This window comes from Camellia sinensis, chromosome 7, assembly GCF_055761805.1.
Source record: "Camellia sinensis isolate YWXY chromosome 7, ASM5576180v1, whole genome shotgun sequence".
Classification (NCBI taxonomy): domain Eukaryota; kingdom Viridiplantae; phylum Streptophyta; class Magnoliopsida; order Ericales; family Theaceae; genus Camellia; species Camellia sinensis.
In genome coordinates, this window is record NC_138967.1 from 26913573 (window position 1) to 26937627 (window position 24055).

The 24055-nt window shown below is 33.0% G+C and overlaps 3 protein-coding genes and 1 long non-coding RNA gene across 4 annotated transcripts; 2 read left to right on the top strand and 2 right to left on the bottom strand.

The window, feature by feature from the left end:
* Positions 1-5685: 5685 nt before the first annotated feature.
* LOC145795689 (protein FAR1-RELATED SEQUENCE 5-like) lies at positions 5686-6969 on the top strand. The gene has a single exon (XM_082880550.1). It carries the CDS (start codon positions 5686-5688, stop codon positions 6967-6969), a length of 1284 nt encoding a protein of 427 aa, XP_082736676.1.
* A 92-nt stretch (positions 6970-7061) lies between these two features.
* On the top strand, positions 7062-8523 carry LOC114300149 (protein FAR1-RELATED SEQUENCE 9-like). The gene is made up of 4 exons (XM_082880551.1): positions 7062-7798; positions 7899-7999; positions 8108-8197; positions 8501-8523. The coding sequence occupies exons 1-4, from the start codon at positions 7062-7064 to the stop codon at positions 8521-8523; spliced, it is 951 nt and encodes a 316-aa protein (XP_082736677.1).
* A 2042-nt stretch (positions 8524-10565) lies between these two features.
* Positions 10566-13335, bottom strand: LOC145795690 (ubiquitin-like-specific protease 1A). Its single transcript, XM_082880553.1, has 12 exons — positions 13156-13335; positions 13012-13068; positions 12803-12885; positions 12627-12726; positions 12432-12527; positions 12256-12357; positions 12001-12138; positions 11809-11918; positions 11642-11708; positions 11438-11534; positions 10709-10764; positions 10566-10643 (listed from the first exon to the last, which is right to left on the bottom strand). The coding sequence occupies exons 1-12, from the start codon at positions 13333-13335 to the stop codon at positions 10566-10568; spliced, it is 1164 nt and encodes a 387-aa protein (XP_082736679.1).
* A 1861-nt stretch (positions 13336-15196) lies between these two features.
* LOC145794618 (uncharacterized) lies at positions 15197-16654 on the bottom strand. The gene is made up of 3 exons (XR_014334540.1): positions 16530-16654; positions 15330-15404; positions 15197-15248 (listed from the first exon to the last, which is right to left on the bottom strand). It is a non-coding gene; the product is annotated as an uncharacterized LOC145794618 (long non-coding RNA).
* Between the last annotated feature and the right edge of the window lie 7401 nt (positions 16655-24055).

Sequence of the window (24055 nt, forward strand, 5' to 3'; positions counted from 1 at the left end):
CTCCTCTCCGCAAACATTAGTAGAATCCAGAGTGACTATGGTATTGACCTTTAGAGAAGTATACTCATCTTGTTGACAATTAGCATCCATTTTCATTCCATGTGTAAAATCCATATTCTCCCTTCCTATATATGTGGCATGTAATAATGAAATTTAGGGATAAAGTGATCCTTTGAGTGGAAGAAGTTTATTATGATATGAATCAAAACTACATCACCACTTTCTAGCTGACATTTATCATTCTTCTGAACTTCTCGTCTCACATCCATATGACTTATTCCTGCACATTTGGCATGGAAATATGAATTGAGATTTCAAAGGGAAGCCAACAGTGGCTAAATCTCATAAAATATAGGTAAATTACCAATAGATCTTACTTTTGGAACGTATATGATACAGGGAAAAAAGCATAATGTTGGCACTAGTAAATTGAAGAAACACGGATTTTGACTTGAGGGCAGTAGCATATGTTCTGGATGGCAGTGTAAAGGCTTAGGGTTTTGCGAGATGTCATGTTGTGGTAACAAAAGCTTAGAGACTTTTGTATGTGTGTAGTGTTCATTTGGTGATATAATTTAGATTAAAGGAATGACCTTTAGAGAGGCCATTTTGATGCAAAATATTTAAAACAAAGAAAAAGCCAAATAAATTACAGGAGTTAGAGTAAGTGGGGGAAAAAATGTGAAACTAGAAGCCCGTCCCACTACATAAATTGGTTGTCTAGTGTCTAAAGGGATTAGGATACCTCTTTGCTGGTGTTAGGGAACTTGGGTTTGCATGAGTTCCAAATGAAACTAATTGTTATCATTTAGGAAAGGAAAACAGTAGCTGAAATTAATAGTGGTTTTCTGTACTGTTCTTACTTCACCAAGATTTGATCTTTGTTATTGGTGACTAAGTGAAATTGAAGCTATCTAAATACCTATAGGCCGTAACTATAAGTAGCTCTCTTGTAATTGTTTCACAAAAATGTGATATAAAACCTCCATGTGATAGGAAATATATTTGTTGCCTTTAGATGCACTTAAATGGAAGAAATATTTTCTGTTAAACAACCTAATGGGATGGAACTTTTATTGATCGTGGTACCAAGTAATGTTTCGGCTGGGATTTAATGTTGATGACGCTTAACTTTTTTTTTTTTTGGTTATGTGTTTTTATTAATAAGAGATAGATTTACAAAAGGTGCTAAAAGTGGATACAACTCATGTAGAAAGTCCAAGGGAAGCACATGCTATCATCCCATACAAGTACAAGAATCTAGCTAAATCTAAGAAGCATGGATTCTTCTAAAAAGGTTCCATGTCCATGTTGGACATGTGTTGGGCACCCATTCAGACATGCCCTATTATATTTTTAGACGTTTTTAGGTGGACTTTGGACATTTAGAATACATGTCTATCTCATAGACACACATAAACACATTGTTAGTTTGGATTTGATATCCCTTTACAAGGAAAAAATACTTACAATCTCCAATCAATTGTGTGTACTAGTACTTGACCTCAAAACCTCCAAACTTGGAGGTTACCTCTTGCAGAATTTTGAGTTTGAACAAGTTCTCTCTCAAGAGCAACCCCTGCCCCCTCTCTTCTGGCAGCCTACGTTCATTCCAAAATCTGACCCTATATGTCCTCTGACAATTACATATGTTCAAGGAACTTCTTCATAAGTATTCCTGCTCTGGGTGTTGTGTCTGGTTGTTGTCTCAGTAATATGAGATGCCTGCTCTGCATAAGTATTCCTGCTCTGGGTGTTGTGTCTGGTTGTTGGTTGGTCTGTTTTTTTCTTTTTTTTCTTTTTTCTCGACTTCCTCATCAAAGATCAAACAGAAATCAAACAAACCTGTGAATTGTGCAGCCACAGTACCAAGAGTCAATTTTAAAACTTGAGAGATGATAAGATAACTGATCTATATTGTTCAAGAATTGGCTTAGCAGAACTTCGAATTAGCTCTGATGTTGCCTATGCCACCATGTGTCAAAAATGAAGTAATTTAAGTAAAATAAAATAAAATGCTTTCATTATCATCACATTGAATCCAACAACAAATAAAAGGGTAAACTACCAATATGTCCTAATAGCTGTCATTATTAGCATCATTAATGATCTTCATTGATATAGGGTGTGGTCCACATCACATCAAGTTATATCTATACCAAACATTCAAATTCTAGGAACTTTTCTACGTATAAATAATTTATGTTAAGCAAGAATTATAACCAAAGCCATAGTTGTTGTCATTTATATTTACTCATTTTATGATATATAACTTCATGTAACTATAACATATGGATTGATGTTGGCTCAAATCATTTGGAAAATCCACTCCCACATTTTTATTATATTTTGAATTTTTTTGGAAAATAATAAGCTAGCACAAAAGAAGAAGAAAATTATGTGAATGTGCTTTGCTTTCTATAACGTTGAAACCGTCATATTTCCTTAATGTTATGTTTGGATCATGGATTTAGCTAGGGATTTGGAAATGGAAAGGGAAAGGGAAAGGGAAAAGGTGTGTTGAATGTAATTATAAGAAAATTTGTTTATTTAATTTTCTTTGTATATATTTTTATTTAATTTTTTGTTGAAGTGGTCAAACGGTTGGTTGTGGTACATTTGTTTAAGTGTTTATTTATGTAATGGTTATTGAGACTTTGAACAAAGGTAGTAGACTTTCATCTTTGTTATTGTTTATGCAGTTTGTTAATGTCAAAAGATGTACAAAATAATATTTTTCGTACATAGATTCTTTCTTTTCTCCCCACAATCAGTAATTTCCTTACGTATTGTCTTCTTTACTAACGCTATTTCAATGTTCTGTTTTTGTTTGTTATAGGTCCTCAATTTCTCCATCTTAACATAGAAGTAAAGCTATACCTCCTCCATCCCTTCGTCTCTAGCGGTTGCATTAGCAAGTGTGTTTTTTAATTTATTTGCTTTTAATTAATAGCAGGGCACTGGCGGGTGTGCTATTTTATTTATTTGTGCTGTCTTTTTTTATTTATTTGTTTATTTTAATTGATAGCAGGGCACTGGCGGGTGTGCTATTTTATTTATTTGTGCTGTCTTTTTTTATTTGTGTTTCTTTTAATTGATAGCAGGGCACTGGCGGGTGTGCTATTTTATTTATTTGTGCTGTCTTTTTTTATTTATTTGTTTCTTTTAATTTATAGCAGGGCACTGGCGGGTGTGCTACGTTATTTATTTGTGCTGTCTTTTTTTATTTATTTGTTTATTTTAATTGATAGCAGGACACTGGCGGGTGTGCTATTTTATTTATTTGTGCTATCTTTTTTTATTTATTTGTCTATTTTAATTGATAGCAGGGCACTGGCGGGTGTACTATTTTATTTATTTGTGCTGTCTTTTTTTATTTATTTGTTTATTTTAATTGATAGCAGGGCACTGGCGGGTGTGCTTTTATTTTGTTTGTTTATTTTAATTGATAGTAGGATACTTGCGGGTGTACTGTCTTTTTTTTTAGAGGGAGATGATGTCACAAGAGAAAGATTGAACTCATTTTTGGTTGAACTCAAATTTGTTGAATGACATGTAAATGTCTGGAAATTCTGAACTGATACTTTTGCTTCCCACCTACGACAAAAATAAACATAATTTTGAGGGAGTAGTGAAATGTACATGTTTGAAAAGAAAGAACTCTAGGGCAAATACATCACAAGAGAGTCCGGTTCAAGTAAATTCATTAATTTTGATAGACATTTGAAAATTCTATACTGAGATTTTTGCCTATAGCCACCCATTACAGACGAAGCATGAATCCTCTAGAGTGTTTATTTTATTTTATTTTCAAGTGATTCTACATATATAATAATTGCTTCCAAAATTGTGTTGTAAGTAGTAGAGAGAATAAGGTATGGAGGGGATGTAAAATGAGAAGACAAATAGTTTTAGTCCTATTTAAACCCTCTTTAGGAATAATAAACGAGCTGAACAGTTGATTGTTATAACTTGCTTTGATAACTTTAGCGAATTTTAAAATTTGTTCAACTTTGGTTCGTTAAATTTTCAAGTCGATATCAAATGAGTTTTTCTCAAGCCGACCTGAAGTAGTTTGGTAGTTTTAGATTCATCAAACAGAGCCGAACAAGCAATTGACTACTCAAGTTTGGCTTATTTACTTAACGAACTGAGCTCGAACGAGTTTTTAATGAGCTGAACATAAGTCGAGCTCAAGTTGTTTGGTTTGTTTATCACTCCTAAAGTTGTTGAAAAAGTTGCCAATGGCTGGCGGTAGCTGGCAACAATGGTTGGTAGCGGTAAGGTGGGACAAATAGGTGACACGTGTATAATTAGGTGATATTTGGACAAGTAATTAGAAAAGTACATGACATGTGTAAAGATAAACAACATTTGAACGTATAGATAAATTTTTGGACAGATAACCTCCTTTTCATTTGAACACGTGTATAATTTTTTTTTTCATTCGAGGGTACAACCTCCTCTTGCTTTCTATTGATGTTTTTATTTTCACTACCATTTTCATTTATATTAAAAAAAAGTAATTTGCTTGGTAGGGATATACATAATATCACTTTTTCCTGAATAATTTTTGATAGGGATATCCCCTAGTATATCAAAAAATTTGCCCCTATGTTTATGTGTGTTGTAATTATAAGAACTCTCTCGATTCTTATTTACTTGGAATGGTGATCCATAAATATATGGGTCCCTCTTATTTTCATAATTAATAGATCTATAAGATGAAAGATTATATCTATAGTATTTTTGAAAATTCTCATTTTGATTTGGTAATGAATATACTTCGTAGTCGTTTTGTTTTTTGTAATGAATTAATAGGTCTTTTTCATATGAATTCTCTTTGTTTAATTATTGATTTTGAATTGTACGACATTGATTGATTCTATTTTTCCATTTTGATGCTATTAATCTAGACCATCTAATCTGAGATAAATGGTATTGATAATGACCTTTTAACCAGTTTTTCCATTGATTTAGTCCAGAATTCTGAAGTTTCTTAGGTCTTAATTCATAATGAATTATTCCTTGTTTTCCAAAATAATCTTTTTTGATTTGAAGTCTTAAGAAAAAAAGACGTTCCGTGATATTGAAGAATAGATCTTAACTTATACAAGGAGGATAAGTCAAAAAAATTCTGTGAATTCTAATTACTAACATTATATATAGTCGAAATAAAATTCATTTTATTTTTATTTGTTTTATTAATTCTTTGCTATAAAGTTATAAGTTTGATTAATTATTTGCTATAAGTTGGACAGTGTATAAAGTTATACTTGCGGATTTGTTTTAGAGCAATCCAAATACCTAAAAATAACCCAAGTCAATTAAGAAAAATACCAAAGAACCCAAATGAATTGCCTTAATGAGTCTCCATATATTTTTATTTATTTGCTTTTTCCTTTTCTTTGTTTCTATTTTATTGTGTTTCTATTGATCAACCAATATTTTGATTGTTGATTACATAATCATTCTCTATTTATTTTGATTTTCAATAACTATGTCATTAATGGCAAGTTATTGAATGTTTTCAATAACTATGTCATTAAATCTATGTACATTATTCTATTATTGTTTTTGTCTGTTATTTGCTCTTTTACAAAATTCTCTTATGTGATTTTAGGAATTTTCATTCATTTTATAAGATAATGTTATTCTTGTCGTATTGTTTTTGATGTAGTTATCATGGATCCTTTTGGATGTACCAAATTTGAGCGTAAACTTGAAGATGATGAAGTTTGTGGGAATAAAGAAGAATTAGGTTCCCATGCAAATGACCCTATTCAAAGTTTAACCAAGAATGATGTTCTTGAAATGCAATTCAATTCAGAAAAGGATGCCAATGATTTCTATAATCAATATGCTAAAGTTGTGGGATTTAGCATTAGGAAAGACACGCGAACAATGCAGGCAACAAAGGTTCTTAGTAGAAAATGGGTATGCTCAAGGCAAGGCCAAAGAGCAAAGCAACACTTGGCCCGTATTGATCGAAAAAGAGCTGCCAGGGCATTGACTAGAGTTGGTTGTGATGCTCATTTCCGCATAAGGTACAATTTGGATGTAGGCAAATACATTGTCACTCACTTTAACATGGAACATAACCATCCATTGGCAACATCACCATGTGTGACATTTCTTCGGTCGCATAGGTTTGTAAAGATCCCTGACAAAGCTCAAGTAAAGACTTTGCACGATGTTGGTGTCAAGACAAGCCAGATAATGGATTTGTTGGTGCAACAATCTGGGTCCTTCGCGAATGTGGGCTTTATTCACAAGGATTTGCACAATTATATTCAAGCCGAGCGCAAAGTAGAAATGAAGGATGGTGATGCGGAGTGTGCTTTGGCTTACTTATGTGCAAAAGCTGATGCTGATCCTTATTTCTTTTACAAGTATGACAAGGATCAAGAGAATCGACTTGACAAATTGTTTTGGGCAGATTCAAGGTCTCGCCTAGACTATGCTGCATTTGGTGACGTGTTGGTCTTCGATACAACTTATAAAACGAATGCATATAACAAACCTTTTGTTATTTTCGCCGGGGTCAATAACCATTTTGAAACCACCATATTTGCATGCAGCTTGCTTGTTGATGAGACAATTGCAACATACACATGGGTTTTACAAAAGTTGTTAGAGGCCATGGATAACAAAAGACCGGTGTCAGTGTTGACAGATGGGGATATGGCCATGCGTGAGGCAATACAAAAAGTCTTCCCGAGTGCCAAGCATCGTCTATGTAATTGGCATATGCACAGAAATGCCAAGCGAAATGTTCGAGTTGATGGATTCGAGGGACATTTCAAGCATCTCATGGATCTTGATGCGAATGAGGTTGTATTTGAGGAAGCTTGGAGTAAGATGGTTAAAAATATGGCCTTCAAAATAACAAGTGGGTATCAGACACCTACAACAACAATGGCATGTGGGCTCAGTCATATTTGCGTAGTCATTTTTTTGCTGGAATGAAGAGCAGTCAGCGTTGTGAGGGTATGCATGCTTTTTTCAATGAGCGCCTCAAACGAAAACTGAAACTATTCGAATTTGTTAGATGTTTTGACATGGCCCTTTATCGGTTACGGAACAAAGAAGTGGATGCCGAGGCAAAAACTGACAATAGTGATCCTTGTCTTACCACAGCACTTCAGCCTTTAGAGAAACATGCAGCTACCATCTTTACCAGACGTTTGTTCTTAATGTTCTGTAATGAAATAATTGAGGAAGCATTGTTGATTTTTGATGGAAGGAAGAAGGAGTTCGCTCATCGCATATACAAATTTTCAAAGTACACTGAATTTGGTTCCACATGGGAAGTGTCATACCATCCCGTAACTAGCATAATGAAATGTAGTTGCAAAAAGTTTGAGTTCTTGGGACTTCCTTGTAGCCACATGATTTCTGTGATGAAATGTGAACACATGACTGAAATTCCCCCAAGTTGTGTGATGCATTGTTGGACAAAGCAAGCAAGAAAGGTTGGTGAACAACATTGCCAAGCCCAATTCTCTAGCACTCTTACACAGGAGACACGTTTTGGGGTTCTTTGCTCTTTTTTTACTGAAATGTGTTACTATGCCTCACAAACATCTAAAGGATTTGAAGAGGCTAGGAATGCATTTTTCACTATGACATGTCGGATGAAGCAGCTTTGCATGGCCAAGGGAACTAATGTTGATGAAGGAAAAAGTTCACTGCCGCCATTTGGGGTTGGGGATCCGAAAGTAGTGAACACGAAGGGGAATACTGGGGGATCCTACATGGCTAAACCTCGAAAGCCAAGGCGATGCCAATGTTGCAGGTATACATTATATTGTGCTTTGTGCCTTAATTTTGTTATTGTGAGGTAGTCTTGGCATTTTTGTTCTCTTTAATGATTGGTGATTTACTTGACAATGTAGGGTCGTCGGCCACACAAGGAGAACTTGTCCCCAAAACGATCATAAAACGGGACAAGTGGGTAGCAATTTGTTTGAGGAATATGATGATTATTATCTAATTGGTACTCCCACCCCTTTTACACCGAAGCGTCCCAGGAATAATATGAGGCCATGTAAGATCCACCCTGTGAAGAGATGACTTTTTGTCACTAATGTGGATGCATCTCCAGTGCAGTTGAGCAAGGATGTCAATGACTTGCGTAGTTGCGATGCACAAGTCGTCCAAAATTCAGCGTTCACTGATGTGGATATGTCTCTAGGTGATTACTTTTATGGCATCTTTTCAGTTCAAATTATGTTCATTTTGCTTACATTTGTTTTGCAAATTTCATGTGTGGCTGCTTAATTCTAATTTCTTGATATGCCAAGATAGATTTTAGCTAGAACATTTAGATGTCATAACTAATTATGATGTTTACAACTTGATTATGAAAATAAATAATTTACGAACAGAAAATGACAAAAGAGTGTAATGACCAATATATCAAAATTCAATTTGTTATGATTTGAATCATAGATTTCAAGTGAACAAACCTTAACGACAATATAATTTGTTTCTGTAGGTGTTGCTGTGGGTAATAGTTGATATGATCGAGCAGGTGATATTGGGAACTAAAATAAAAAAAAAAATTTAAATTTTTTTGAGGACTTAAATCTGATAGTATTTTGTATAAATACTCTTAAATGATGGTTGATGGATATTTGTTTTGCTGTATGGAAGTTCATATTTTGTATGCACACTTCTTTTTTTTTTCTTGAAGAAAGAATTTTGTAAGGAATTATTATTCACCAAACGAGGTTGTAAGAAATCCTACACTACCTTGCAGTGGTAACTCACTTTTCAATATTGTTGATCTTCCGTCCAGGTTCATCAAAAGAGTTGAATTGAATAAATAGTTGTATGGACTTGACGAAGACTAGAAGAAAAACTCTGCAATATTATTTGGATGTGATTGATGGTATAAATGGAAAGAATATTTCTGTTTCTACGTAAAATATTTTTTTTAATGCATCGATTTTATATAGAAAAATATTATTTTTATTTTTTGGCATTTGGTTGACACTTAAAACAAAAATATTTTATTACTTAATTTAGAAATTTTGATTTAATAAAGTGTAATTCATGACTTTTTAGTGAGTTAATATATTTATTTGAAAAAGGTGTTGAAAAAATAGTGAGTGAGAATCAATTTTATAAAAATTAACTTACGAAATTTTAAAAGGTAAGTCATTTTTTTAAAAATGATACAAAAATGTTTTGCTTAAAAAATATTTTACTTACTTTTTATTTAGTCAAATAACAAACAAATATTTAAATGTTTTACGTTAAAATAAAGGGAACCTAAATTACCATCTGCTTCCATATCTCCATGTATTTAAATAATTTATGAAAGTGGTTATGAAAGATTCTCTGTTGTTACATCACATATATAATAAAATATCTCACATTAATCAAAGAACGAAAAAATTTTATAAAATATTTTATGATATTTTTTCGTGATTTCTAATATTATTTTTTTTATTAGTTGAATTAAAAGAGTGTTCCTATAAATAATGTAAAATTAACTAACCGGATATTGAATTAAGAGAGTAGTTCAATAAATAATGTGAAATTAACTAATGAGAGAGTTAGGGGTGTAAATCTAGCCCCCAGCCCATGTTGTGCAGTAGGAAAGATCTATGCCAAACTCACCCTCTTATGTCTCAATTTAACGCTCTTTTTTTAAAATCCTTTTGTTGACAAATTACGCTGCTAAGGCTCCCTTTATTTATTATTTATTTTAAATGGTTAAAAAGTCATCAACAAATGAAAGGAAAACATCACAAGAAACAAGCATTGTTCATCAACAAATGGTAGGTTATTCATGCAATCAGACATATCAGTGAGCTACCAAGCAAGTGGGGTATGTGATGTAATTTGGCAATGTTCTTCAATTCAATTCAATAGCTAGGTTTGGCAATGTTATAATTTGGCATGAGCATTGACAGACCATAGGAGTGGAGTTTTAGAGAGGTCTTTGTTATAATTTGACTTTGGCTGCTGTAATAGCATCCCACTGCTGTAATGTTGTAATACCTGTTTTGGTCTATTAACACAATTCCCCAACAATGGTGAGGGAACCCGTCCCAAAAATATTAAGAATATATATATATATATATATATATTATCATAACTAAGCAAAAATATTAGTGTTATTGATATCTAAATAAAAGATAAGACCACCATCTGAAAAAATAAAAAATATAAGATAAGACCCATTATCACAAAAGATGATATCCAAAGAGCAATCATCAACCTAAAAAAGAATAACAGCCAAAATGTAGTGGTTGCTTTCATTGCCTCCTGTCTTGTCCTGGTAATTCCCAGGAAAGAAAATGATATAATGTGACTAAAATGACATACGCACGCACAAAATGGATTGTAAGACAACTTGTTCAACCTAACAATACTTGAGCAACAAACAACTCATTGATTTTTCACTGGAAATTTCAATAAAAATTAAGCTACTTTATAATTGGTATTTTTAAAAATATTCTTTTCTTCCACACAAAAAAAAAAAATAAAAAAAAGAAGCAAAGTTTAGCTATTAAAAGCAATAAAATAACTTTCAAAAGGTATAACCAAATTCACTGATTCCTTCCATTTAAAGATTCTGTTGAATAGTAAAAAGCAATCAAGGTCTTGAAAACTTGTGGGATGGATGGCTAGAAAAAAAAGATTTTGAATAGTAGGGAATGGATAAAAGGCAGAGCATAATAGATGCACCAACCATCTCAAAGGGCTTCTCATATTCCTGTCGTGGCTGCCCCCAGACCCGCAAGAAGCCTACAACAATGCCATCTCAAAGCACTTAGTAAAGTAAAACAAAAACGAATGATAGAGGATGTAGCAAAAAAATTGTATCTTTAACTGAGCAAACTCATATTTGTTTGTACAACAACTATCCTAGAGAAGTAGACAAGATGAAGGTACAAAAATTATTAAGTATAATTTGACAAATTGGAAAAGTCAACACCCCTTGGCTACATTACAAATCTGAATAATCTGGACAGATTTCACAATGTTTTTGAAAAACGTCATAAAAAAAACGTCGTTGTATCCTCTTTTTCTTGTAGTGTCTTTTATCCTATAAATAGTGGTTGGCACTATCTTAATAAAATGACCAACAAAGTCAGTATGAAGTTGGTAATGATGTATTAATAATGCCTCCATCCATTCGAAACATCAATAAGATCTGCAAAACTCATGCTAGTTTAAGTATTTCAAAACAGACATACCATCATAGGTCTCACTAACAAAATCTAATTTCCAGCTCATGTTAGCCTCTACTTCCATTTCAATTCACCCCTAGCTCTGAGTTCTGCACAAGATAGCACACTTGAGAATATAATTTTATAACAAAGGTTGAGTTATAAACTCAAAGTTCACGAGTTTAAGAAATGCGATAACATCATTGATTGTACGAACTTATGAAAAATAAAAAAGAATAGAGCATCACCAGCTTTATATTTCGCGATATCACCAACAATAGGAGCTGAATTATGCTTGTATATCACAAGATCAAGTAACAAGCGAGCCCTATGCAAATAGTCAAACTACATGCCAAAAGTAGTAAGTACGTAAAAACATCACACATTATAAAATTAGTCTTCATAAAACATAAGATACTGATAAGTGGACAGTTGGGTATAAATGTAAGTACCTTGATTACACCCGAAGGCAAAGGTTTCCCTTGCATATATTTGATGATGAAAAGACCACAATCATAGCTATAGGAATGAGTGTAGTTGTAACAATAGAGTCAACGAACTTAGAGATTATAACATTAATGCTTATTTAAAAATTAAGAATGATAATGTAGTGTATTACCTGTTGTCTTGGCGTGGCATGTCTTCCAACCATTGAAATGCAAACAAACTAACATCTTGAACATAATCTTCTCCATGCGCATATTGAAGCAGCTTATGCAATGATTGTACCTGTTGGTGGTAGGTAGTAAGGTACATAGATCAAGAAACAAAAAAGTGGATACAAGTGGTATCATAATGGTTATTCTATTACCAATAATGTAGCTTGATTTTTTCGATCCTCATCGGTGTCAATACATCTGCTGGAGTCGAATAGATAGGCAACCCGTTTTTCCATGTTTACATTCAAGCACAACCAATGGTTTTCCCTATGGTTGAAGGGCATGTAAATCTAAAAATATAATGTCGAATGTATATGCAAAAAATAAATAAATACATAACATGGATCAAATGTTATTGTGCATGGTTAATTTGGAAATTGGGTAATAGTAGTATTTTATCATGTTACCTCCTCACAAGCATGAAGGGGGCCAGTGTATCTGTAAATTCCAAAATAATCTTCTACTATATCTTTCATTGTGTCATCAGAAGGTTGACACAAAATCTTTTGCTGCATATTCAATTTTAACATATAAATAACTTGTGCCTAAATAAAAAAAGTCTTTAGGTATGGCTAATACTTACCGATACATGGGTCGGAAAGTACCAAACCTTGTGATCCCTATTTGGAAACTTTTTCCTTTGTTTATTTGTCAATTTCACAACAATGAGATTTATAATCTGCAGTGCAAAATATATGAAATTTATGAATAGGCAAAGTAAAGTAACTTGGATGATGGAATGGTAGCAAATAAAATAGGAGAAGGAAAAAAGTCTTACACATGAGGATATCCACTGATATGGTTTTAAGGACCACAATTCCTTCCGCATTGCAGATTGTGCTTCCACATAGTGCAGTTTCATCCGTACAAGATATTCCCTGGCACATGGATAACTATGTGAGTTAGAAGGTATAGTACTTCATACATAACAAGTTAAAGGTAGTCAAATTGTACCCTTCTGAAAGAGATTCATCAAATGCATATTGTAGAACAAGACTATCATAGTCATTTAATGGGTCTGGCAAAGGCACGGATGACTTGTAAAGGTATTGAGAAGAATAGTGCAAAAAACAAATCAAGCTTAATTAGTGTATGTTCATGAAGATGGAGTTAGCACAAAATAACCACATATACAAAAGATACTATAATAGTTAGTTCCAAACCTTTGGGATTTCAGGAACAACATTACCCCCAAGTTGATCAAGTAAATTATCAAATAGCTAATACAAGTACAAGAAAAGTAAGAAACAAACTCTATTTGTTACACATATATCAAATATGTTTTGAGACACAATCATTTAGTTTACTTGATCGAGATTGTCATGAATATTATTGTCAACGTTGTTGTCAGTTGACGGTGGCTTCAACTGTGGTCTTTTCTTCATTACATCAAATTTCACAAAAAGTGTATGCAACCACTGACTGGCTTTGCAATTCTGGGTCCCTCGAGTCTGAGGACCACGAACAACACTACATGATGATGACATTGTTACAGCATTCACTTTAACTGCCTTTGTATCGCTCTTTTTTGCGTGCGATCACCCCTTTTGTGGAATAGGAAGTTGTACATTATTTAATGCTTTCCCACCAACCAATTTGGCTCGTTTCTTTGCAACTGCCTTTGCATTTGGTGGTGTGAGGATTGGTTTTGTTTTTCTCAAAGGCAAAGTTTCCATTGGTTCTTTGTCATTCATATTCCTTATCCCATCCTCATCTACAAACTTCGGGGAATTGGCTACAACCTTTTCGATACCACTATCATCGAGACCAACCATTTCAATGTCAATTCGATGCTCCTCATGTAGTTTGCTTGGTGGTATTTTAACATGTCCACCATCAAATGGAATGCACCGTTCTAACAACTCAAGAGTTTGACCAACTTGGTTCTCCATTTTGACTAGTCGCTGCTCTGCAAGTAGTTTGCTTGGTGGTGTTTTAACTTGTTCTCCATCAATTGGCATGTGTTTTTCTAACAGCTCAAGAATTTTTTCAACTTGATTCTCCATTTTGGTTAGACACTTCTCATCTTCATCTTGCCTTGTGTCCTTGTGGCCTTGGACCAAAAGGGCATGAATTTCAATGACTTGTTTCTCAACTTTAGCCAATCGGGAGTCATCATTCTTGTCAATTCTTCCCTGGCTAAGAGTTACTGCATTGGACTTTTTGAACAATGTTAGGCAAAGCCACCTATTCACACATATACAATAACTTGTTAATGTCACAGGTGTAATGTAAATTGAGCTATAATTATGAAAAGTCATGTGTTGTAAATATTTACCTCAACATTTAAATATCCTCCCAAAGCTTTAATTTGATTCAAACCCTGCTTAATTTCTGAATTGCCCAAATAGGATAAGCGAGGAATGGAGTTGGAAGTAGCCACCAACTCCCTTTTGCGAGCAAATTGTTCCAAGTAAAATAACTACATGGGGAAAAAAAAAAGAAAAAAAAGAAGTCATTTTAATGTGTGTTAGACAATATGCAATAAAAAATAATAGATGAAATAATTACACATCAAGGGGAAGTACCATTAGAAGAAGCAAACAGCCGCACATAGCAGACCGCTCTTTGACCTTGGCAATAGCAATGCGGTCGACAAGAAAATCAAGTGTGTGCTTTGCCCAATTGAATTGACTAATGGACTCAACATTTTTAACCATTTGAATGAATGATTGGTGTACGCCTGCCTTTGTGGTGGGGCACAAGAGGGCTCCAATGATGTATAAGACAAATTTCCTTTTAAATTCAGTTCCAGCATCTTTTGTTTCAAGCAGATAAGATTTCAAAGATGTGAACGAAACAAATTTATTCTTCACCGCAAGTTCATCACATAGGTTTGTAATTTCATCTACGGACTCTGTTAACTTCACAGGTAGACCATTGGAAGGTAATCCCATCAACTCATGAACATCTTCTATGTTGAGAAGCATTCGAAGACCGTGGACATTCAATGAATGAGTTGAAGGATCAAAGTTCTGAACTAACCAATGGCACAAGTCAGGATCTATGTGCGTGCACCTAAGGCTTAGGATGCCATGAAACCCCATATCAGTCACTGCTTCTTGTTGTGCTTTGTCCAACCTTCTAATAATCTTACAAATTGATTTAAGCTCAATCCGGGTTTGAATTTTTACTTTTGGAGGTTTTTGTTGGACCACAGTTTTTAATTGGGCATATTGTTCAGATTGCAGCCTTCCCATTTGTATATACTTATTTTTTTCTTCTTCAGGAAGTTGATTCCATTTGTCCCCAATATCCTACATTACATGCATAAAATCATATGAACAATTGCATACAAGCTTACAAGTACAAAAGGAATACTACAAACAACAAGAATACGACACTTACCTTCACGTCTACTTTTATTTGGGTTTTTTTTAACTCCATTGATTGTTCTTGGCTATAAACATATGAAAATGAATATAAGAATTCGTATAATAGAAAATATATAACTACATACAAATAGATATTAACGAAATACCAAAAGAAAATGAATGGAGTGATCGGGCGCTTTGGAGGATCAGTCGGTTTATCCATTAGGCTTCAATCAGAATTCCTTGTAAAGAAAGACAAGAAAAATAAACTCATAATATCTTTGATTAGGAAAAAAAACAAACAAACAAAAATCTTAAAGGTTATAGTACATTCATCAAATGCACGACATGCACACATGAATGGATTTGTTTTATAATAATGTAGTTAACAAAGACTATGTTTCCAATGTAAAAAGGATAGACACTAAAAAAAATTACAATCATAAGCAAAAAATGATACCCCAATAGCTTAGGTCACATTACCATAAAAAATAGACTAAAGAAGTTAATTTTTTTGGACAAAATTTGTAATTTGGTAAGGAAATTTTTTTGTCGCAAAAAGGAGCCAAATATTTTGGCACCATACGAATTGATAATAAAAAAGACATTGTTTTTTATTTTATTTTTGGGACTATTGTAGAAAAAAATAAAAAACGATGTCATGGTTATGTATAGCTCCTTTGCTCCTTCAAGTCTCACTTTAGGTGTACAGTCAAAAGGTTGAATATCTTTATTAACTGGTTTTACTTGCTTTGGTTTTAGCTATGTTGTGGTTCACTTTCCCATATTTTATCTTGCTAACTTTTTTTTTTTATTCTCTGCATGGGTTTGGGGATGGCTTGAACCACATAAAGCACTTGAAAATTATAAATGTTTAGGGAAGCAACTTGTTTTTTAGAATATAAAATACAAGAAATTAGAAAATGGGAGAATGATTTGATACAGTTGTATTCAGTAATATACATACACTAACTAAAGATTTGACGCACTAAGGACCCTTGCATACTGCTATACCCACTGCCACTCACAATTGAATCTTGGGTTGTGAATAGAGCTTCTCTTGTATTAATGCTATGCTTATTATTTGATTTTATTATTTACATTTATTCTATCATTGATACTTTAGATTCATAATAAATAATACTAATATATGAGCACTACTACAAAATTGGTTAAAGGTCACAATTTTTAACTTTGACCTTATACTTTTAGTCTTAGGTTTTTTTTTAATACAAAAACTGTGATGAATGAGGGTGTGACTATACAAGTTATATCATAAATATTTTTCTTTTTAATTTGGCCATCACGCATACCATATAATTTAAATATATTGAAGCATAGAGGACCTTGTAGGAAAAAATATGTACCTGTCGAAGAAGTAGTTCAGCAACAACACAACCAGCAAACCAGAAGTCAATAGCTGTAGTGTACTCCGTCGATCAAAATATAAGCACAGATGTAAGAGGTATTGGGCTCTCCTTTTACCTGCCAAAAATAAGGAATGAAGCATTTCAACCAAAACACAAAACTAAGGGAGAGGGGAAAAAATTAAAAGACATAAACCAACATGTCAAAACTTTAAAAATTCCAAAATGAAGTTGTTATTTGTAAAAGAGTTAATGAGGTGGTGGGAAAATAGCATACATGAAAGGGCATCATTAGTGATGGAAAAATGTAAAATAATTACAATTACACATGAGGGTTTATAGAACTCTAATAAATATATAGCATATTAATTAGGATACATGTTAGAGTGTAAATCCTTTGGAAATTAGGCCAAATGTTATAATTTGCATATGGTACACATCTCAAAACGGGTGTAGTAGCATGACCATACATACCACACATAAACCTATATAAACTCTAGTTTGGAATGAATCAATAAATCAAAGACCCCAAAAACAGAAGAACAACAATTTTTGAAAGGCATTTTTCTGTTTCATGTATCTTCATGCTCTTGTAGAAAAAGCAATAAACAACAAAGAAGGAGGGGAAGAAAAGAAAAAGAAAAAGAAGAAGTAAATTAATAATTTAGTGCCTTTGAAGTTTGAGGGTTTTGAATGAAAATAGGTTTTTCTCGAATCAAGTAATTTTGATAATTTTTTATTATTATTTAATGGAAAATCAAGATGTGTGTATTTGCTAGTTCGATATGCGGTCAGATGTGTTATGTGACATGAATGTTGGAGGTAATCCTATCATCACTCTATTTCAATCTAGATGATTTTTTATTTTTTTATATTATTAATTTGCTTGTGTTTATCATTGCTTGTATTTATCATTGTTACTTACCTTCTATTGAAGCAAAAAAAAAAAAAAAAAAAAAAAAAAAAAAAAAAAAGAAGCCAAGGATGGTTGCTAATCCTGCTAGGAAGAGTGGGAGTAACTAAGTTGGAAGTGGGAGGGGTTTATTGAAGGTCATTATCTTTTGTTGTGCTTTTTGTTGCTCTTTCGTCCCTTATGGTCACCTTGGAGGATTAAGCTATCTCTCTCTCTCTCTCTACTTGGGTGATAAAAAAAAAAAAAAAAATTAGACCATGTAATGCCAAAGGGATGGCAATGAGGGGAAGGAATGAAGGCGGCAGTGGTGGAGGTGGCAATGATGGGTTGACTAGGGATTTCTTACGTCTTAGAACAGTCTCTCGTAGGGGGTTTCCAAACATGGCTGGGCTTGATCATATGACAGTAGTTATGACTAATATGGTATTGGTTATAATATAAAATCATATAAGTTCATAACTAAATATATGGTACATCTAAATGTACCATAGCATCATTGTGATGAGAAACCTCCATTTAATGATTGTTATCGATAAAAAAATTGCAACGTCTAGTGAAATTGAAAGTTTAACCCCTGAAAAAACAGTAATCACTATTATCCACCTGTAATTCATTAATTGCAGAGTCTAGAAAGAGGAGCGCGTAAACCACATCTAAATGTACCATAGCATCACCCAAACTTGTAAGCCCGTTATAATTTTTTTTTCCAAAGTTCAAGAAACATTATTGTAATTTATGTTATTATTAAATCTCATATGTGTGTGAACATGCGCCTCTTCGTTTCTGCAATTTATGATTTTTCACATAGAAAATCATAAGCTAATTTTTCAAATTTTTTCTGTTTTATAGTTCCATTAGTTTTATTTAATTTTTGGAGAAAATATTTATAAAAATAAAAAAATAAAAAAAAGAAACAAGGTTTGACCCTTATAACAAAATAAATTCTGTTTTTTAATTTTGTCTATTTAAACTCTAAATTTTTTATTTATTTTCAATCTAAATCATTTGTCTATATTTGTTAAGTAAAATTGATCGAAAAATGTGTATTTCAATCATGAAACTCAATAAAAAAAAAAGAACTTTTTGATATTTTATGTATATCTACATTAAGTTTAATAACTAAAATATAATTTTTCTGTCAATTTTACTGAACAAAAATAAGCCAATGGTTTAGATTGACAACAAATTAAAAGTTTACGGCTTAAATAGACAAAATTAAAAACTCGAGGTTTATTTTGTTAAAAGTCTCAAACCCTCGGATTTTATTTTATTTTATTTTTGTAATTATCCCTTTATTTTTCAATTTTATTTTTATTTTTTTTATTTTTGGCACTCTCATGTATTTTTTCAGCTTTGAGCTTTAAGACAACCAGCCTAATATTTTTTTTTTCCCTTTTATTTTTGGTTAGTTTATGAATTTCTTAATTTGAAATTTTCGTCACCTTTTGTAATTGCAAAATATTGAGAATGGGCTCAAAGAGAAAGTCACCAAACATGTGTTTTCTTTTTTTTCAAAACATTGTGTATTAAATACTTTTTATTTTTATTTTTTACCAAAAAAATGTGTTTCTTATTCTTTGTAAATAAAAAACCTGAACTAAGAACATTATCAAATGACAACTTGCGCATAATCTACAAAAGCAAATTGTAAAAGCAAAATCACATAACTCTGGCAAAGAAAAAAGGACTTTGATGTGGTCGTAGCAAAGAATCACTCAAATCAAAGGAAAAACCATTGTATACACGCCAAAACAAGTGAGATAAGGCATGGAATCCTTGGTTCTATGGTCCTTCTATTTTAATACACTTTCAATTATTGGATCATAATTTGAAATTCTTGAACAATTCTTCAATAGTTACCAAAGAAAGAGAATTCAGAGATAAAAGCAAATTGTAAAAGTAAAATCATATAACTCTGGAAAAGAAAAAAGGACTTCGATGTGGTTGATGCAAAAGAATCACTCAAATCAAAGGAAAAACCATTGTACACACCAAAAAAAAAGGTGGGATAGGGCATGGAGCCCTTGATTACAAAAACCTTCTATCTTAATACACTTTTCAATTGTTGGATCAAATTTTGAAATTCCCACACAATTCTATTGATGCAGAAGAAAGACAATTCAAACATAAAAGAATCTCTAACCGTGAGACAACAGTTAGAGTGAGGAAAACAATAGAGGTGACATACATTAAGCATCAACAAAAGATAAAATGTTGAGAAAGATATAACAGCTTAAAAGTGAATTATTAGAGAATCTAAAAGGTAGAGAAAACGAAAACTGAATAATTGCAAAGTTGAAGAATAGAATTCCACTAGTTATAGACAGTGGTATAATAAGGAATTTCATTGACTAGGGCCATTTAGCAAGTCATCATTATATTGTTATGTCATATTTTCAATTTTGCACAAGCTATGAATATTAAAGTTCACATGACACCTTACAAATTTCGTATATTTTCAGTCATTGACAAAATAATTCAAATTAGTCAATTGCAAACAAAAACAAAATATTAGGACATTAATACTATATGGCTTCAATAAAATAGTCAATAAATCTCATAATTTTTTTTCACCACCTTTTAGTTTTTTCTATTTTTATTCAGAAAATTTTGTAAAATTTACTAGTTTGTATTGTATTTTCCTTCTACAAATTTGAATAATTTCATAAATTTGATTATTACAAAATTTGTAAAATACAAAATCAATTTGTAAATTTGATTATTTCTACCAAATCAATTTGTAAACTACAAAATTTAGTTTTTGTTTCCGAAGTTAATTGTGTTCAATTTGTTAAATTCCAAAACTTTGGAATAAAACTCCATATATACTCTAAACATTTTTGAAATTCCAAAATTAAAGAAATGAATTTCAAGTCACAAGAATAAGATATATATATATATATATGCTCATGCACTTTACAATTCCTAATGATGCTTCAGAAATACTACTACTGTCATATACCTGAACTCCAATGAAACACCTAAGGATATAATGATCTAGTAAAGATGGGATATAAGGGTATAGGAGTTTTAGGAGGATATGTAACACGTAAGGATAAATATCGGATATAATATGTTGTAAGATATGAGATAGATTATATGTATTGTGAGATCTATAGCGATCTCAGTTTTTGCCACTTCGCTGAGTATGTCGGGGATCGAGCTACCCAGTCAGCTCGCGGGGGTCCAGGGGGCAGCGCCCCTTGGCGGGTCCTAGGGCAGTGCCCTGGCGGGGATCGAGCTTGTCCGCTTGAGCAGCCGTTTATGCACTCGAGCGGAGAATGTTTGATTCCAGAAGTTTAACCTGTCTGCAAAAGTACTAGGAAAGTGTATTTAAAGCTCGAGCGGGGCTTTCCATGCTCGAGCGAACCATGTTATATCAGTTCGTGAATTTGATATTTCATATCACTTTTGTATATCTCTCTCTCTAAAAACCCTTTTCCTCTCCCTTCTCTTTACATTTTCTTATGCCAAATTGGATCAAAACCTTGATTTCTCAAGATCCATTAGAGTTCTGCCATAGGTTCTTCATCAAAGTTGGTTAACTTCTCGAGGACTTCGTTGTGTGCGGTAAAGATCGAGTTTCAACATCTTTGATTTTGGGGGTTTCATCTTATTTCTTGTTCAAAACTTAAGGTATGGATTTTCTTAGAGTTATATATATATATTTTTACAAGATCTATATGATTTTCGAAATCATCTTTCGATAACTTTGAAAATTGATTGTTGATTCAAGAAGTTGAGCGGATTTGAAAATGGTTTATCTCTTGTTCTTTTAAAATGATTTTATAGGTTTTGATGTTCGTTGATTGAAGAAAATGTGATTTTGGAAAGTTTTCTTTCAAAAGATTTGAGTTGTATAGTTTTGGTGAGAAAATCTAGAATTTGGAAATTTTTTTAAGAAGACTAAAAATCTATGAATGATATTGTTATATTTATTTTGTGTGTCAAAATAAATGGATGTTTGGAAAATTTCTTATTTATATTTATATAAATAATGAATTTCATGAAATATGAGAATTGTTATTCATTTTGGAAATTATTGTTCAAAATGTTGAAATAGTCTTGAAATAACTAATTGTTGAGGATACTTGAGAAGAGGGAATTGTGTTATTCCTTGGATGATGAATTGGAATAAAAGTATTTATATTCATCTTGTGAAATTGGCATATCAATTCATTTGATTACATTAAACTTTGAAAGTTGATTTGAAAACTTACATTGAGAAAAGAATATTGAGAAACAAGTTTTCATGAAATGGTTTTAGGGTAAATACGCTGGTAAGTCTTGATAGGTGGTGTAGATGATATTGAATAAGTTGGCCTGAGAGTCCGGAGTAAAAGACCGAAAAGCCACGTGGATAGGTGTTGAGCCTTCTGATTAATACCGGTAAAAATGACAATTTGGTAGTACTTGTATAGTCTACCTACAGACACCGACCTATAGATTACCAGAGTCGTATTTACCGCCCTTGCAATAAATTGTTAAGTTTTGAACAATTGAAATTACATGATATCATTGAGCATGATGGTTTTCAAAAGATGAAAATGTGATTTATCTTCAAAAAGGGCATAGCATGGCATGTGCATTTCATCTCTTGAGACTTGTATAAAATGTATATACTTTGTTAAGAATTTCCTACTGGGCTTTATGCTCACCCTATGGGATTTTTGTGCAGGAAAATATGTGGTGATCCCACCTAACTAGGGGCGTGGAAGTATGTGTGTTGGGAGTACAATGCTCTCATTTTACTGTGACTCTGTGTGTAAACCAAGGGCTGTGTTTGTATGGGTTTGAATAACCGTTTTGTGTAACCAGGCTCAAGCTTTGGAAACTTGTAAACCCTTGGGGGTATTTATTTGTTTATTTACTTGTTGTTGGATTAATGTATTGTTACATGAAGAACTATTGTATCATGTAATGTAAGTTTGGAGATTTATATTCGGTTTTCCTTGAAAGAGCCATGATTGTTGTATTATCATTTCGGCTAGAAAGTTAGGGCGTTACAAGATCACTTATATTATGTTGGTTAAGATAGGATATAGGATGGGATAATAAGAGAATGATTATTTTTGACCTTTGGATGAAAGGTAAGTTATAGCCAACGGTAGGGGATATACAATGCCATGGAGGTGGTATTCAATATCCCTCTCTTTTGCATCATATACTATCTAATTAACTCCCTATATCCGAAGCAACCAAACATGAAATATAAGGAGACAAAAAAATATGTGGAACCCACTTCATACTATATCCGGTCCCACACTCATATCTAATCTTTATATCTGGTAAACAAACAGGGCCTTTGGGAATAGATACAAATCGCCTTTGGGAATAGATACAAATCAACACCTGACAACCTATTTTGCAAGGGGAGGATTTTGTTCAAATACTTGTAAAGTTGGTAAATAAAAGATAAATTTTCATTGATCTAAAATAGGAAAATAGCTCCGGTCCATTTATACTTTTTCATACTCTATTTCTTGGGTCTCATCCCAAATGCACAAAAATGATTCAAATCATTCATCTAGTAGGCTCAGCAGGAAATATGAGTTGTGCAAAAAAATAATTAAATTTTATTTTTTAAAATAGATGACAATTATGAATTTAAATTTGAATCATTTATTTTATAAAATAAAATGCAATTTGTTATTCATCGATATCTAATGAAATTGATTTTTTTTTTTCTTTTCAAGAGACGGTCTTTACTATAAGATTTATGGGATAAACGTTTGGATCTATAACAACCCTAATCTTGTCTTAGTCATATTCATGAGCATTTACATGCTTTTGTCTTGTTAAGCTTGCATCCTTAGACTTTGATTCGTTTTACCATGTAGAGATTCCTGTTTTGTTTTGATGCTATTATGTTTTGCCTAAGTGTTATATGCATGCTTTGTTCCCTGCTTGGTGTCTCAAGCCTAGGTCATTTATCCTTGTTGTCTCAAGCCTAGGTCATATATCCTTGTTGTCTCAAGCCTAGGTCTTATCCTTGTTGTCTCAAGCCTAGGTCTTATCCTTGTTGTCTCAAGCCTAGGTCACACCTTTGAACCCCTTACACCTAGGCCGTTGAGCGCCAACACCTAGAACCATCTTGGAACCACCTTGGTTAACCTCCACCGTCACCTAGGCATATTGGCCGATATGTGCATCACCTAGGCCGAGGTGTGCATCACCGAGGATGAACTGTGTATCATCTAGGCCGAGATGTTAATCATCTAGGCGTCGTAGATCCTTGATCCTTGAACCTAGCAACCTTTTATTCCGGGACTAGTATGACCTAGGCCGAGGTGTGGGACATCTAGGCCAAGGTGTGGCACACCTAGGTCAAGTGTTATCCTTCCTAGCCGAGATCATTGAAACCTTCTTGTCCAAATCCTATGTCTTAATCCGAGATCCTTGCCTTGTCAGAACGCCCTTGTCACCTCACTTGTTGTACACACTTTGTCATACTCTTGTCTTGTCATTCTGGCACCTTTTTTACGAGATCCAACAAGACGTTGCCACGTGTCCCAGCAGAGGGTTAAGTCAGCTGGCAGTAGAGAAAACATATCATTACCATATCTTTGCCTTTGAAGAGAGAGAAGCTCTAGGAAGAGGAAGAAGGAGTTCT

Excerpts from the sequence above, each read along its gene's own strand:
- LOC145795689 (XM_082880550.1), top strand. The coding sequence starts at position 5,686 with ATGGATCCTTTTGGATGTACCAAATTTGAGCGTAAACTTGAAGATGAT.
- LOC114300149 (XM_082880551.1), top strand. The coding sequence starts at position 7,062 with ATGGCCCTTTATCGGTTACGGAACAAAGAAGTGGATGCCGAGGCAAAA. Across the intron at positions 8,000-8,107 it reads TGATGATTATTATCTAATTG|TGCAGTTGAGCAAGGATGTC; the intron begins GTACTCCCACCC and ends ATGCATCTCCAG. Across the intron at positions 8,198-8,500 it reads TGATGTGGATATGTCTCTAG|GTGTTGCTGTGGGTAATAGT; the intron begins GTGATTACTTTT and ends TTGTTTCTGTAG.
- LOC145795690 (XM_082880553.1), bottom strand. The coding sequence starts at position 13,335 with ATGTCATCATCATGTAGTGTTGTTCGTGGTCCTCAGACTCGAGGGACC. Across the intron at positions 12,886-13,011 it reads TTGTTCCTGAAATCCCAAAG|TCATCCGTGCCTTTGCCAGA; the intron begins GTTTGGAACTAA and ends TACCTTTACAAG. Across the intron at positions 12,528-12,626 it reads ATCAGTGGATATCCTCATGT|ATTATAAATCTCATTGTTGT; the intron begins GTAAGACTTTTT and ends TTTGCACTGCAG.